Below are 13,131 nucleotides of genomic sequence, written 5' to 3' on the forward strand. Positions count from 1 at the left end.
AGCCACAGCCATGCCGAATGACACCTATGAATGAGAGAGGCATTCAGCGGCATATAAAATTGGCAAAAATTTAATTCGCGCATTTTTAGTTATAAAAGCGTGACAAATTACCAGAAACTAGATTTTGCTTAAATCTTAAATACTTACCGCAAGCTTTGCTTAGTCCATGTTTGGCCATTAAACTTTTATTTCGCGAATTTTCAATTAGACTGATGCAGTTTTGCGCCGAGCACCGTCGCTTCACGGCGCACTCTACGCCAATATTTGCCATGAAAGCCTACAACAACAACAAAAAAATTGAAAATATGAAACCGTTAAAATACTAAAATAGAAATATCGAAGTAGTGGAGAAAAAATGCCAAGAGTTAAATGCAATTATCAAAGAGGCATTTCGTGTAAGGTGGCCAAAAAAAAAAAAAAGTGTATGGAACCTTGTCGCGTAGCCAGCAATCAGAGTCGGCATAGAAACACAATTCCCTCCCCACTGAACTTTCAGCCTAGAGGAAATACGAATGCATAGTAGGGTGCAGTTGTGCGCGATTATTTGTTTCCTTTTTTTTATATTTTGCTTATTGTGTGCCGATTTTTATTTACAATTGCAATTTCAAACAGTCTAAACCGTGCATTCAATGGCAAGCGAGGCGTCGATTGAGTTCGTAGAGGAGGAAGAAGGGCAGAAACCGTAGAGGCACTGTAGGAGTTGGGTGACTTGTTGGCCAAGAGCAGGCGCATACTGATGCTTTATAAAAAAAAAAGATTAAAGCGGAGTTGTGTAAGCAAATTCAAGGGGTTCGTGTGCCTGTCGATGGGCCATAGAAAAGTAAATTTTTTATCCCTAAGTATTTGAGGTATTTTTTTCTTCGTTTTCTGGCGGCACTCAGGTTCAAGTATTCGACACACCAGCCGGAAGTTTAAACAGGGAACGTATTTGGTGGCGGCGCTTTCAAGGCATTTGTGGCAACTGCCAATCGGACATTATAACTTAAATTTTAATTAATTTGTTGCTTTACACGTATCTCAATTTTAATACAAGGTGAAGTCCAAAATAAACAAGACTGGCGTAATAAAAATGTTTTTGATGTCGCCATTTTTTAGAAGTTACATCCCTAGCTGACTTCCAGTGAAAACTTGGTGACATTCGGTTCAGTGGAAGCGAAGTTATTGCGTCTAAAGTGTGTGCAAGTTTGTGGGTTCGGTACAAAAATGAGTTTCAAACAAAGAGCTAATATCAAATTTTGTCTTAAAAACGGTAAAACTTTTACCGAAGCATTTGAATTGATGAAAAAATGTACAGCGATGGTTTCGTTCACGTTTCAGAGATGGTTGTGAGGACATAAATGACAATGAAGATACGAGCTGCCCAAAATTGCCGAATCACCGAAAACTCCATTAAAATTGTTCGTAGATTTATCAAAAATCAACCGAAATCATAGTTGAAATGTATGAAATCAGAGTTGAACATCTCCAGAACATCGATTTATCGCATTTTAAGTGATTGCTTGGGCTTACGAAAGATCTGTGCACGTTTCATTCCGCACAAGTTAACTGAGGACCAAAAATTGCGCAGAATTCAATATTCGAAAGATCTCATTAAAGAGGAAAGAACAGACGAGAACTTCTTTTCCTGGTGATGAAACGTGGATTTTCCAACATGAACCTGAAACTGAAGCGTCAAGGTGCCGAATGGAAGGCCCCAGACGAGCCACCACCCAAAAAGTTGCGTTTGGAGAAGTCAAAAGTCAAGTCGATTCGCTTTTACGATTCCAAGGGAATTGTCCACAAGGAGCTCGTGCCAACGGGACAAACCGTCAATGCAATTTTCTATCTTGGCGTTTTGGAGCGTTTGTTGAATCGCATTCGTCGAATTCGCCCTGAATACCGCGGAGGAGGAAGCTGGCGCTTATTGCATAATAATCCCCCATCTCATCGATTCACTCTTGTGACTGATTTGTTTGACTAAAAATCGCATTTTAACCATCAATCACTCACCGTATTCGCCTGATATGGCTCCCTGTGACCTCTAACTATTCGGAAGATTGCATTTGGCCATGAAAGGAAAACGTTTTGCATTCGTGAATGCCTTCCAAAAGGCTTGTACCGACATCCTGAAGGACATTCCGGTCAATGACCTGAAACACTCTTTCGAAAAGCTTTTAGATCGCGCAAAACAATGTATCGAGGCCAGAGGGGATTATTTTGAATAAATAAACCCGAAGTTATCAGAACAACTGTAGAGAAATCTCTGGAGGGAAAACAATTCACTTTGACGACCTTTATAGACATAGAGAGCGCCTTTAATAATATTACGGCGGAGTCAATTGTCACGACATAGTTGGCTCTCTTTTTCTGCGCATACAACCGCAAATGTCACTAAGGTCCAAAACCGCAACAAGCTCCTCAAATCGCCAGTACTTCGGGGGAAAAAAAATGTTGCTGGCGACATTTAAAGCAATTGGCCGGCCGGTGAACTGCTACAACAACAACAAAGAGCGTTCCAGTAAAATAAAACCAACGATCGATCGAATATCGGGCATGTTGTAGAGCCATGTGCTTGCTCATCCTCGACATATTCAGTCAGTAGCACTACGTCAACCACTGGACCTGGCTAAATAGAGCCAGACCTTTGCAACGCCCTTCGAGAGCTCAGCAGCACCTCCAGCACTCAGCCGATGTTTGCCGTAATTCGAAGCTAAGCTTATTTCAACCTATCCAGAATCGGCATCTATACAGGAAACATCTTTCTCGTTTCCAACGCATCTAATCATTTTCTATGTGGCCTGCACTCGACGAAACAGATCGAGTTTACCAATAGATGACATCAAATACGACCAGAGCTTAGTAAGCGTGGTTAGTTACAACAACAGTAGTGTCATATATACGTTGCCGGCATGAGAGGAATTTATATTCGGTCAAGGCCTGTCATCAAAGAATGCACAGGGAATAGTAGATAGAGCTTCCAGTGCATTCCGCTAAAACAAACTAGGCTAAAAAATCCACCCAAAGGCGAATTATAATTAATTCAGTAAAATACGCAAAACATTTGCTTTTACAACATAGTCTATGAGCCATAGAATAGATGATAAACGACATACCAAACATATGTCCTGCATGTGAAGGCATCCCGCACGACACTAACCACCTCGTTGCCACGACAGTCGGTTCTACGTTACCGAAATGACCCGGATTTATATCCGGCCAAGGACTGTCACTCCAGCAGCATTCCCCGTATGTAAGAACGGGGAATGTTTATGCTGCTACAACAACAACAACAACAACACTAACCACCTTGGTTTCCACGACAGTCGGTTCTACGTTACCGAAACGACCCGGATTTATATCCGGTATGGGGAATGTTTATGCTGCTACAATAATAACACTAACCACCTTTTCCCATGCCCCACTAAACCCACTCATCCAACACCCCTCACCCTCTGGACCAACCTGTTGAAACAGTCTCTTTCCTGGGCCTACCTTTAGATGAGTTAGACGACCGGTAATATATGGTACACTACACTGACAGGTCTTAGTAGTGCTGCTAAAACAACAATAACAGCCATAGAATAGAAATCTAGGTAATTGCCGAACGTTGATAAGGACTGTAATTACAGCTTAACTGGACACTTTTTTGCTAACTGTTGATTAATAAGCATAACCAGGCATTAACAAAACGATTGGAACTGAATTCAAGGCGAAAATGGCAGTGGAATCTAGGGACAAACTACAGGTCCAACAGTATGGATATTATCAGCATGAGCTACAATCTTTGCAGCTGTTGACAAAATGCCTAAATTTGCAAATATTCTATTAGTTTTACTTTTTTTTTAAATAAACGCGAAATTTGTTGGGAAGCTCAACAATACAAAGCTTAATATAACTCATAAATATCTAATATTCAGTATTTTAATCTGGCATACCTCGAACAGTTTACAGGATTCCGTATCTGTCAGACCCATTTGCAAGTATTTTCCAAAACTTTTCACAAATTCACATAACGTTTCACACAGCTGTGCCTCTTTGCGTTGTGCAATTGTTTGTAGACAAGGCAACAAACGCACCGCATACCATTTGATGTTACGTTCTCTTATCTGCGGTGCATAGTAAGCAAATAAGTTCAAGCAAATGCGCAATGAGCTGCAAGTGATACAAAGAGCGATATCAATTCGATTATATTGAGCACAAATTGTATTTTGAATTGAAGGTATTCATGAATCGAATTAAACAAACCGTTGATTGCCGTTCCGCTTGATCTCGCCATACAAATCCATCAGTATGCGGCTGACACGGCTCTTCTCCAACGCACGAAATATGCGATTCAGATTCTCCTCTGCGTTCATACGCACCACAGGGTCAAGATCTTCACAGAACAGTAGTAGTACTGTGGTGGCCATATTGATGTGCGTGGCATAGTTGATGTGGCCCGCAAGGCCGGGCGACATAATACACTCGGCAATGTGCTGGAAGCATGCTATTTTCTCTTTTTGGCTGTGAAACGAAAAATTTGTTAACTCGACCAACGGAATGTGAGCTAAACTATGGCAGAAAACCTACCTGCATTCCGTATTGCGTAGCTGCTCTACGTAGGAAGTGAACTGATTTACCATTGATTTGTCCATATTTTGTAGTTGATTTTACTACAACGAAGAGTACAGATACACTATTTGGCCAATTATTTATTCATTTTCCAACAGGGTAAAATAACTAATTTGTAGTAAATTACACAAAAATCTTTAATGAGTAATCCAAAAATTGTTGCACACACTTTCGTATTTTTGAACGATTTACGCTTTGATCCGGTCGTTCGTAGTGATGCCATATGGCACAAGTTCAAGGTATTTATCAGGGAACAAAAGTTTGCGCAAACTCAATTACAAAAGCAAACGTAACTATACCATGTTGGTTGCGTATATCAGAGAATTTTGAAGAGTCTATGGAACAGACAGAGTTTCGGAAACATGGAAAAGAACAAACAGAAAATACTTGTTCTTAACAAAAAATTATACCAAATCTTTACAATTTCTCAAAAACTGATGCTGTCAAATTCACCCTGCGCTTAGTTGCGGTCTCAATTTGTTTCAGCTTTGTTTCATTAACTTAAAAGGTAGTATTGGAGTGGATCCTTAACCCTCCGTTGCACACATTTTTTATAATCTTTAGTTGGCCATCAGGGGCTGGCCTTTTTCCATCGTTTTTTAAATAAAAAAATGTAATTTTAGGAAGCTACCTGTAAGCTCAATTCGTTAGCTATAGAAAAAACATGTTAAATTCACGTTCTAAGCCGAAAAAGTCTGGCCAGATCCGGGTGCCCCACGTAGGGTAAATGCTTTTTATTTGTTTGTATTTCCTAAGCTTCCCAAATATTATATTTTAAGCGAATTAGAATCATGTCAATCGTTCCCCTTGCACTGGGTTATTTTATATTCGATCACGTACTGTGTTTTTTGCAGAATTTCTTTAACGTTAATAAAATAAACCACGTCGGAGCCTAATAGAAATGCAATTCTCGTAGCCCCAAGAGAGCAAATGAAGTGTAGTTTGCGATTTTTTTTGATAAATACTATGCAATTAATGATAGCTGGTGTTGTTAAGCCGAAAATATATATATGCATATATGTTTTTTTGTCGAGACAGACTAGCATTCAGACACAATTAAGTCCATTGTACTACACTCGGGTTCCCTTTTTAATTTTCTTGAAATCTACACAACTTCTGAAAGAATCTGAGTAGATCTTGTGGTGCCAAGGAGCCAAGGTTGTCGCTTCTTAACACATCAGTGCCAAAGACCTCAAACCTGATTCGAGCGAAGGCGGAGCAGATGCACAGCAAATGATCCGCCGTCTCATCCTACTTTCCACAAGCTGGGCAGAATGCACTGTCTGAGATGGCTACCCTTTCCATGTAACAAGTTTTAAACATCTTATAAGTGCACATTTTACAAGGATGGAAATATTCAAATACAAATTTCTTTCGGTTTTTTCACTACGAGTGGCCCCTCTACAGCTACTTAATGGATACTCTGCCTCTGCTTCAGTTATACCAATCGTTACGTTTTTCGTTACAGGAATGACTCGGTCTTATATCCCACCAATTACTAAATCTTCAGCAGCATTCCTTTCACGTTAATGTGCATAACCGGATTAACCTGGTCATAACATCGTTCCGGTGAATATTTTCGAAGTTACACGCAAATTTTAAAAGGCGTTTCAGAGTGCTTGTAAAGTGCTTTTTAAACTTTAAACGCGTTTTCTCAAAATGGTGTTTTCAAAGCCGGTGACCAACATTACTCGAAAACGGCTATACCGATTAGTCTCAAATTTTAACAAGAGCTTCTTATATAGAATATTTTTTAGTAACTCTTCGAAGATTTTTTCTCACCCATAAATATGTTGTTTTGTATAAACAATTTAAGGGCGAAATTTTGGTCTAAAATCGTTTTTTTTTCTTTTGAGAAACCGCCATTGTGTCAAAAACAATTTATTTTACTTATCCCTTCGCTTAATTACTAGATTTAACATTACTATAACGAAATCTGTTTGGTTTTTGAAGTGAAACTTCTTAGTCGTCGATGGAGGAGCGAGAATGGAGAGTAAAATTTCAAGGCCATGCAACGTTTTGGGCATTTTCGTTCCGCGAGAGAGAAAAAAGATATAGCGTAGAGGAAAAGGAGAGATAGAGCTATTCCTTATATATATCTTAGATACATTTTAGACTATTTTTCCTGAGTTTTTCCTTGTGGTTGCTAATTTCTAGTGAGAAATAACACTGCCTACTTTTTGGCGCTTGTTTGTTGGTGCAAACTTGTAGGAAATATATTTTTGGTACCTACTTTCTGGCGTTATATTACTTTGGTGCCTACTGTTTGGGGCGTTTTTTGGTACCAATTTTTTTGGCGTTTTTTGGTGGCTACTTTTTGACGCTTATTTCCCTTTCCTGGCTAGTGCTTGTGCGTACTATAATATCTATTCCGGCGTCGGATTTATTGGTATTGCCTTGCGGTAATTTGTGCCATTGCTGCGGTCCTGGAATCGCTGCGTTTGTGCGGGTGATAAACGCTTGGATAGTGCGCGTTGTTGCCACGGTTTGCGCCCGACGTTTACCTGCCCCGGTCGACCCTTCCCAGTTTTTTGTAATTTTGTCTATTTGTATTTTCTGCATATGTTGTCAATTTATTTAGATATATATTCTTTCTCCCTCTCTCCCTCTCTCTCTCTCTCTCTCTCTCTCTCATTCTCTCTCGGGTCTGTCCCTCTTTCTTTGTCTGCCTTGTCACTTCTGTATACTAAGCATTTTTTTCAATTTTAGAGGATCCAACTGAGACATATATAGTCGTTACCGTAAAACGTCTTTTTTGAGAGAAGCTCCCGCAGATCAGCTTTCCTAATAAATATTTTTACTAATACTAAGTCTTAAAATACAGTTAAAAGATAACACAATATTTGTACAAGTTTTTAGAACAACAAACTTAAAAGTTTTCTCAGAAAAGATTCTGGAAAATTTGCTTCTTTCCGGCCTTCTAACTGCATATAACCCCTTAAAATGAGTTCATTGTAAAAATCCTCCATGCATTGAGGAATTTTTATATTTCGGAGTTGGTTGGGAATAGCCGCAAGATATTCCGAAAAAAAATGAAGTAAGCGAAAAGGTAAATAACGATGTAAACAATCACAGCTGTGTAAAATAAATAAAACGGTATTCTTGGGCGCAAACTTAAATGTTTGTTTCTATAATAAAATTCTATTATAAAGTATTTTTCTTATATTTATGAGGTAAGTTTAAGGGCACTTGGTAAAATTTCTCAAAAAAAAGTCAAGTGGGCACCAATCGATGGGTATTGCCCGCAGTACTAATAATTTGAAACGTCATATAGCCAATTTTTCTTTCTGCACACAAATATTTGAGTTAACGGCAATATTTACCGATTGTTTTTTGGCAAATACAGTTGAAAAATGCCGCATTGTGCAAGGGGAAAGTGAAGTTTGACCGCTAAGTGGATTTACTTTCGTGTATTTTGTGTTTGAAAGATCAAACTTTTAAAAGTGTTTTTTGTTGATAAATTTTGAGCGGAAAAAAATTACTTCGATTGGACAAACTTTTATTACAGGCACCAGTGCGTATCGATTGGTAACTCCCCTTGACTGCATAATTATCATTTATAGAGAGTCTTTAAGCTACTATTCCACCTCCTAACATTTTGGTGCATCTGCTTTAATTTGCTTTTAAACGTTGAATTGTTTGTACTCCATTTATTTCCCAATTGAATAATTTCTAATATTTCTTCCGTAGCCAACACATCCACTTTCGTAAAAAAATATTTACTAAAAAATTTGCAAGTGTTAATGTAAAAAAATGAGTTTGCATATGCCGAATTTTGGGCATTATACACCACTTCCAACGATTGAAAAACAAAATGGTAAGTATGTAAATACTTTCATGTATGGATGTATATATCTGCGTTTGAAGAAAAATTTATTTTGACTCACCAATTTCAGTTCAGTCCTTGGGCGGATATAAATCCGGGTCGTTCCGGTTACCGGTTCTACGTATGCCGTGGGAATGTGTGCCCGTAGCTAGTGCTCCCTCATACAAAATACTCTTCTAAACACTTCCACTTCACTTCACTAATAAATTTAGAAACTATACTTCGTAGGCATATTAAGCCAAAATTCCTTCTTGAATATTCTCAAGACGACAGCAGTTCTGAAGTTGAGTCACTAAAGTGGCATAACGTCTTGGTTCATATTCGCATGTTGCCAATGCATGTAATCATTTTCGGTTTGTTATTTTAAGTATCAGATGTGTTAACCTTTTCAGACTCTAACCTTTTATCAACTTCTTTGTGTGGTGTAGCTCCATTGTTCGTTGCTCTTTTATGAGCTCTTCTTTTATCGTATATTGTCCTAGGTTGGCTGAGGAAGTAAATGGTTGAAGTACCACTCTGGCACTTCTCAAGAGCACTAAAGCATCGTTATGATACGATTATGAGACCCTTAACAGACAGCTATCGACAGTCAGCCAAATCTGTTGATGTAACGAAGAACGTTGATAAGATTTAGGTTGGCGCACAGCCCAGAGCTCATGAAGAAAGGAACACGCAGTGGCCTTTATCGCCTAGATGCAGAAACCCGGACATTTACAGAGAAAATATTCAGTAGTCTCTCTTTCTGAAAGGTCTCCACAGCTTCTTCAATGGGGGTTAAATGGCAAACCTATCTTTTCTGCGTGTGAGCCTATCGTCCAATGACCGGTAAGCACAGCTACTAGTTTGGAAATTGAATGGCGTGGGGTGTCCAGGACTTTCTGAACCCTCTGTCTATTGTACTGGGGTCAAAGTGTTTCCGAAATACTCCTCGAAGAAATGGAGCTTCATCTTTTCTGCGCTTTCCTGAAAAAGAAGTTGTGCTATTCGCCATTTCTTCGCTTGACAATCGAAAAAGCTTTTTAATATCCTATTCGCACCCACGTTCCCAAAGCATTTTGCATGCCTGCAGGATCGTAAAGACTTCTGCCTGAGAAACACTAGCTGTATTCGGAAATAGATAAATTTGCTGATTTATAGGAAATTCTTTCTCCGACTCCCGAATCCATCTTAGAGCCGTCAGTGAAGACCAGCTTCGGTACATATTTCACTCATTCCAATCCTGCCTACTTGCAAAGATTGCCCTGGCACGGATAGGAAGAGGGAGATTTCTACGAAGCTCAGAGAAATACGGTGTTAACTGCGGAAAAATGCTATCACGCTCCTCGAGAGATTGCCTCCAGAGGTCAAACTCCTGTAACCGATTGAACTTTGAGCAGCAATGGAAATAATGTAAAAGTCAATGAGAATTAAGTGCAAAACGACATTAAGGACAGCACTGGGGCAAGTTCTACATGCTCCGGTGATGCCAATACATGTAGTCCTTTGCAACCTCCCCAGTTTAGTGATATTGTAGCCCTTCCGAAGAGCTTTCAACCAAACCAGGCGTTCATACGTTGAAATTGGCAAAACCACTGAGTTGTACATCCACAGCGCAACCTGTGGCTCGCGTCCTCATTTTTTGCCAAACTTAGATTTGCTGGAGTAGAAAGCTATGCTGGCCTTCTTTACCCTATTTTCAATGTGTGGCTTCCAATGGACTTTGGATTCAAGGATCAATCCAAGATACCTAACTTCCGATGAAAGTGGGCGAACGTGGTTATTTAGTGTTGGTTGGGCAGTCTAAAGTGTGGAGGTTTAGATTTACGTTGTCGTAGTGCAAAGATCTTAGAAGACTTCCGAACATAGTCCCATTCTTCATAGGGATGATATACTATCACACAAACCAATACTCTTCAGGAACTTCCAAGTTATAATTAATGAACGAACAGACTGGAGAACTAACTCTATCACTTTCAAACCTGGCTCCCAGCTATGGTTTACTGATGGGTCCAAATTGGAAAATGGTAGAACAGGGGCAGGAATCAATGGGCCTAAATTCAAAAAATCGATTCCGATGGGATTCTACCCAACAATATTCCAGGCAGAAATACATGCCATTGAAATATGTGTGAGAGAATGCCTTAGCAGGAAAATGAGAGGTACTCACATCTACATACTTTCAGATAGCCAAGCGGCTCTAAAAGCCCTTCTATCAACAACTATCTCCTCTAAATTGGTAAATAATTGCCTAAACCTTCTCAGCACGTTAGGAACATAGTAACATTAGGCTGGATTCCGGGGCATGAAGGACATGAGGGAAATGAAATGGCTGATGATCTTGCAAAACAAGGAGCAAATATGCAACTTACTGGTCCTGAGTCTTTCTGTGGACTCACAAAAGGCCACATTAATGAATTCCTTAGGAAATGGGAAGAAAGAAAACTTGCCGCACACTGGCTAAACTGTGCCGGTCAGCGTCAAGCCAAACTATTCCTAAGTCCCAACAAAGGAATATCTGACAACCTTCTCTCACTAAACAGAGTAGATCTGCGTCTTTTAACAGGATATCTTACAGGTCACTGCAGCCTGAGGTATCATCTAAATAATATTGGCCTATCCGAGACCAATGTCTGCCGCTTTTGCGAAATGGACATGGAAAGCTCAGAACATGTGCTTTGTGAATGTCCTGCGTTGGGCAGACAGAGACTTCATCACCTTGGTGGTATCGTAGTATCTCCATGCAATCTTTGGAACAACAAACCCAAAATTGTGCTAAAATTTTTTAAAAAGCCTAAAACTCTAGGGTTACAAAGTAGGCCTTTCACAATAGATCAGCTCTGGTCGCAGTGCGTAATGACCTTCTAATAATAATAATGCCTCGAATTATATGCCGCCCTTTTATTAATATAAAATATTTTATTCCAGAAATTTTAGATATTCTTAAGCGAGTTTTGTATAACCAGGAGTTGTTGGACAAAAGACTATCTGCTATCGAATCTACGGTGAGTTAAATATTTATTCCATAAACTTTATGCTGAGATTGATTTCGAGCTTATTTTTGCATATAATGAAATGCCACAACAGATTTCAGATAACGGAAAGGCACTAAAAGACGACTTGAATAAAATTCAGAATAATGTAAGTTAATAATAACGCCTTAAAGTATTGTGTATTAATATTTTTTTCTCTTTTTTCATACGTTCTAGCAATCCAAGCTCAGTCTAAACCAGAAATATTTATCACAGACATTGGGGATAATAGAGATCAATGTAAGCTAAAAAACTTATAGGAAATGCACAATTACACTATTTAGTGTTAATAAATGTTATCAACCTCCAGGTAGCCAGTTGTACCCAGAAGACTCACTCTAAACTCTGGCCTGCACATGCGGTTTTTATGAAAAACAGGTGCCAACCTGTTTGCTATACGTCTGGGGAGGCGGACGACAAAACCATGCATGTAATTACACTACCTTTTCGTTCGTTTGCCGATATTAGGGCTGCAGAGGACAGACTTAAAATTCCGGGACATGTTCAAGAACTGGTAATTAAATATAAAATAAGTTAAACTTGTATATATGTTTTTCACTTATCCAATTTATCTATTATGATTTTTTCAAAGACGTCAATGTTCTACAAACTGAGAGGAGTATGTGCAGATGTGAGTTACGTAATGCAACACGTATTTTCGGATGAAGTTCTGGAGCTGTATAATTGGGAAGGAAGGTTTGATAAGCAACCCCTCTGTAAATTATGGCTTGTGAACTCAATAATGCGAGGTATGGGTTTTGACCTTAACACACCAGCTGTTTTTATTATCATTTCATCCATCGTTTACCTAATTTAGACGTATTCAAAGATCAAAGCGCAGACGATTTTGAGAAAAACGTGAAGAGATCACTTGAGCTTAGCCATCACCGCTTCAAGCAGAAACTGTATTTGGAAAAAAAGAAAAATGAAAAAATTATTTTAATTTGAAAAAAAAACTAATATTAGTTTGGTTTTAAGTTTCATTTGCGTGTGTGGTGTAATGGATGTAATTTGTTTTTATTTCGTAAAAGTGTAACATATTTTTAGGCATGATTCAATAACAAAAGATTGTGTAAAGTTTGACAATTGACGCGAAAACAAGTATTAGTAGTTTAAATTAAATTTTTGAAATTACATTAACGAAAACTCATTAGAAAAAACGCGAATATATTCTTTGAGTACTTGGCTTATGACTTAACGCGTGAAGAGGCGGTAGTAAACCCTCAAGCAGCCGACAATCCATTCCATTTGGCTGGAGGAGAGCGCCAAAAACGATTTCGGTTAACTCCAGACTTGACTGAGGACCTTTTTTCTCAACTTATAGGTGCCAGCATAACAGCGGTTGCGACTGAAAAACAGGTAAATCTGCTAGCTTCTTCAATTTTAAATTCTGATTTTATAAAGGGTGGTTAAGTTTCAAGGACCGGTGTTGGTTTTAAATAAAATACAATTTTTTTAGGAAATTATTGTCATTTCTCTTTATTATGATAATATTGGTATGGCTCAATTACGTATGGAACAAAATATCGGCCAAATGTCCGCCGCGGCCTCGGCGGCACACCTCCATATTCGATGACGCTGAGGCATAATTGAGGTTCTATGCCGTTAATGTGTCGAATTATCTCATCCTTTAGCTCTTGAATTGTTGCTGACTTATCGACGTACACCTTTTCTTTCAAATAACCCCAAAGAAAGAAGTCCAACGGT

General features: G+C 38.9%; 2 protein-coding genes across 5 annotated transcripts in view; one reads left to right on the forward strand and one right to left on the reverse strand.

Moving 5' to 3' along the window:
- LOC128855915 (uncharacterized) overlaps window positions 1-4,756 on the reverse strand; it is a 311,903-nt gene extending 307,147 nt beyond the window's left edge. For both annotated transcript variants that reach the window (XM_054091156.1, XM_054091155.1), the window contains exons 1-4: window positions 4,549-4,756; window positions 4,225-4,482; window positions 3,915-4,131; window positions 148-277 (exon numbers count right to left, since the gene is read on the reverse strand). In XM_054091156.1, the coding sequence (XP_053947131.1) occupies window positions 148-277; window positions 3,915-4,131; window positions 4,225-4,482; window positions 4,549-4,613 (670 nt within the window). In that variant the 5' untranslated portion in view covers window positions 4,614-4,756. The remainder of the gene's footprint in view (window positions 1-147; window positions 278-3,914; window positions 4,132-4,224; window positions 4,483-4,548) is intronic.
- Window positions 4,757-7,659: 2,903 nt separating this feature from the next.
- Window positions 7,660-12,525, forward strand: LOC128855916 (uncharacterized). 3 transcript variants are annotated; one of them, XM_054091158.1, is made up of 8 exons: window positions 7,660-7,763; window positions 8,281-8,407; window positions 11,321-11,397; window positions 11,480-11,533; window positions 11,602-11,664; window positions 11,735-11,938; window positions 12,017-12,173; window positions 12,242-12,525. In XM_054091158.1, exons 2-8 carry the CDS (start codon window positions 8,344-8,346, stop codon window positions 12,370-12,372), a joined length of 750 nt encoding a protein of 249 aa, XP_053947133.1. In that variant the 5' UTR covers window positions 7,660-7,763; window positions 8,281-8,343; the 3' UTR covers window positions 12,373-12,525. The 3 variants fall into 3 exon arrangements, with proteins under 3 accessions (XP_053947133.1, XP_053947134.1, XP_053947132.1); XM_054091159.1 differs by lacking the exon at window positions 7,660-7,763 and adding an exon at window positions 7,907-8,118; XM_054091157.1 differs by lacking the exon at window positions 7,660-7,763 and adding an exon at window positions 7,907-8,104.
- Window positions 12,526-13,131: the final 606 nt, after the last annotated feature.

The sequence above is a fragment of the Anastrepha ludens genome, chromosome 2 (assembly GCF_028408465.1).
Source record: "Anastrepha ludens isolate Willacy chromosome 2, idAnaLude1.1, whole genome shotgun sequence".
In the NCBI taxonomy this organism is placed as follows: Eukaryota; Metazoa; Arthropoda; class Insecta; order Diptera; family Tephritidae; genus Anastrepha; species Anastrepha ludens.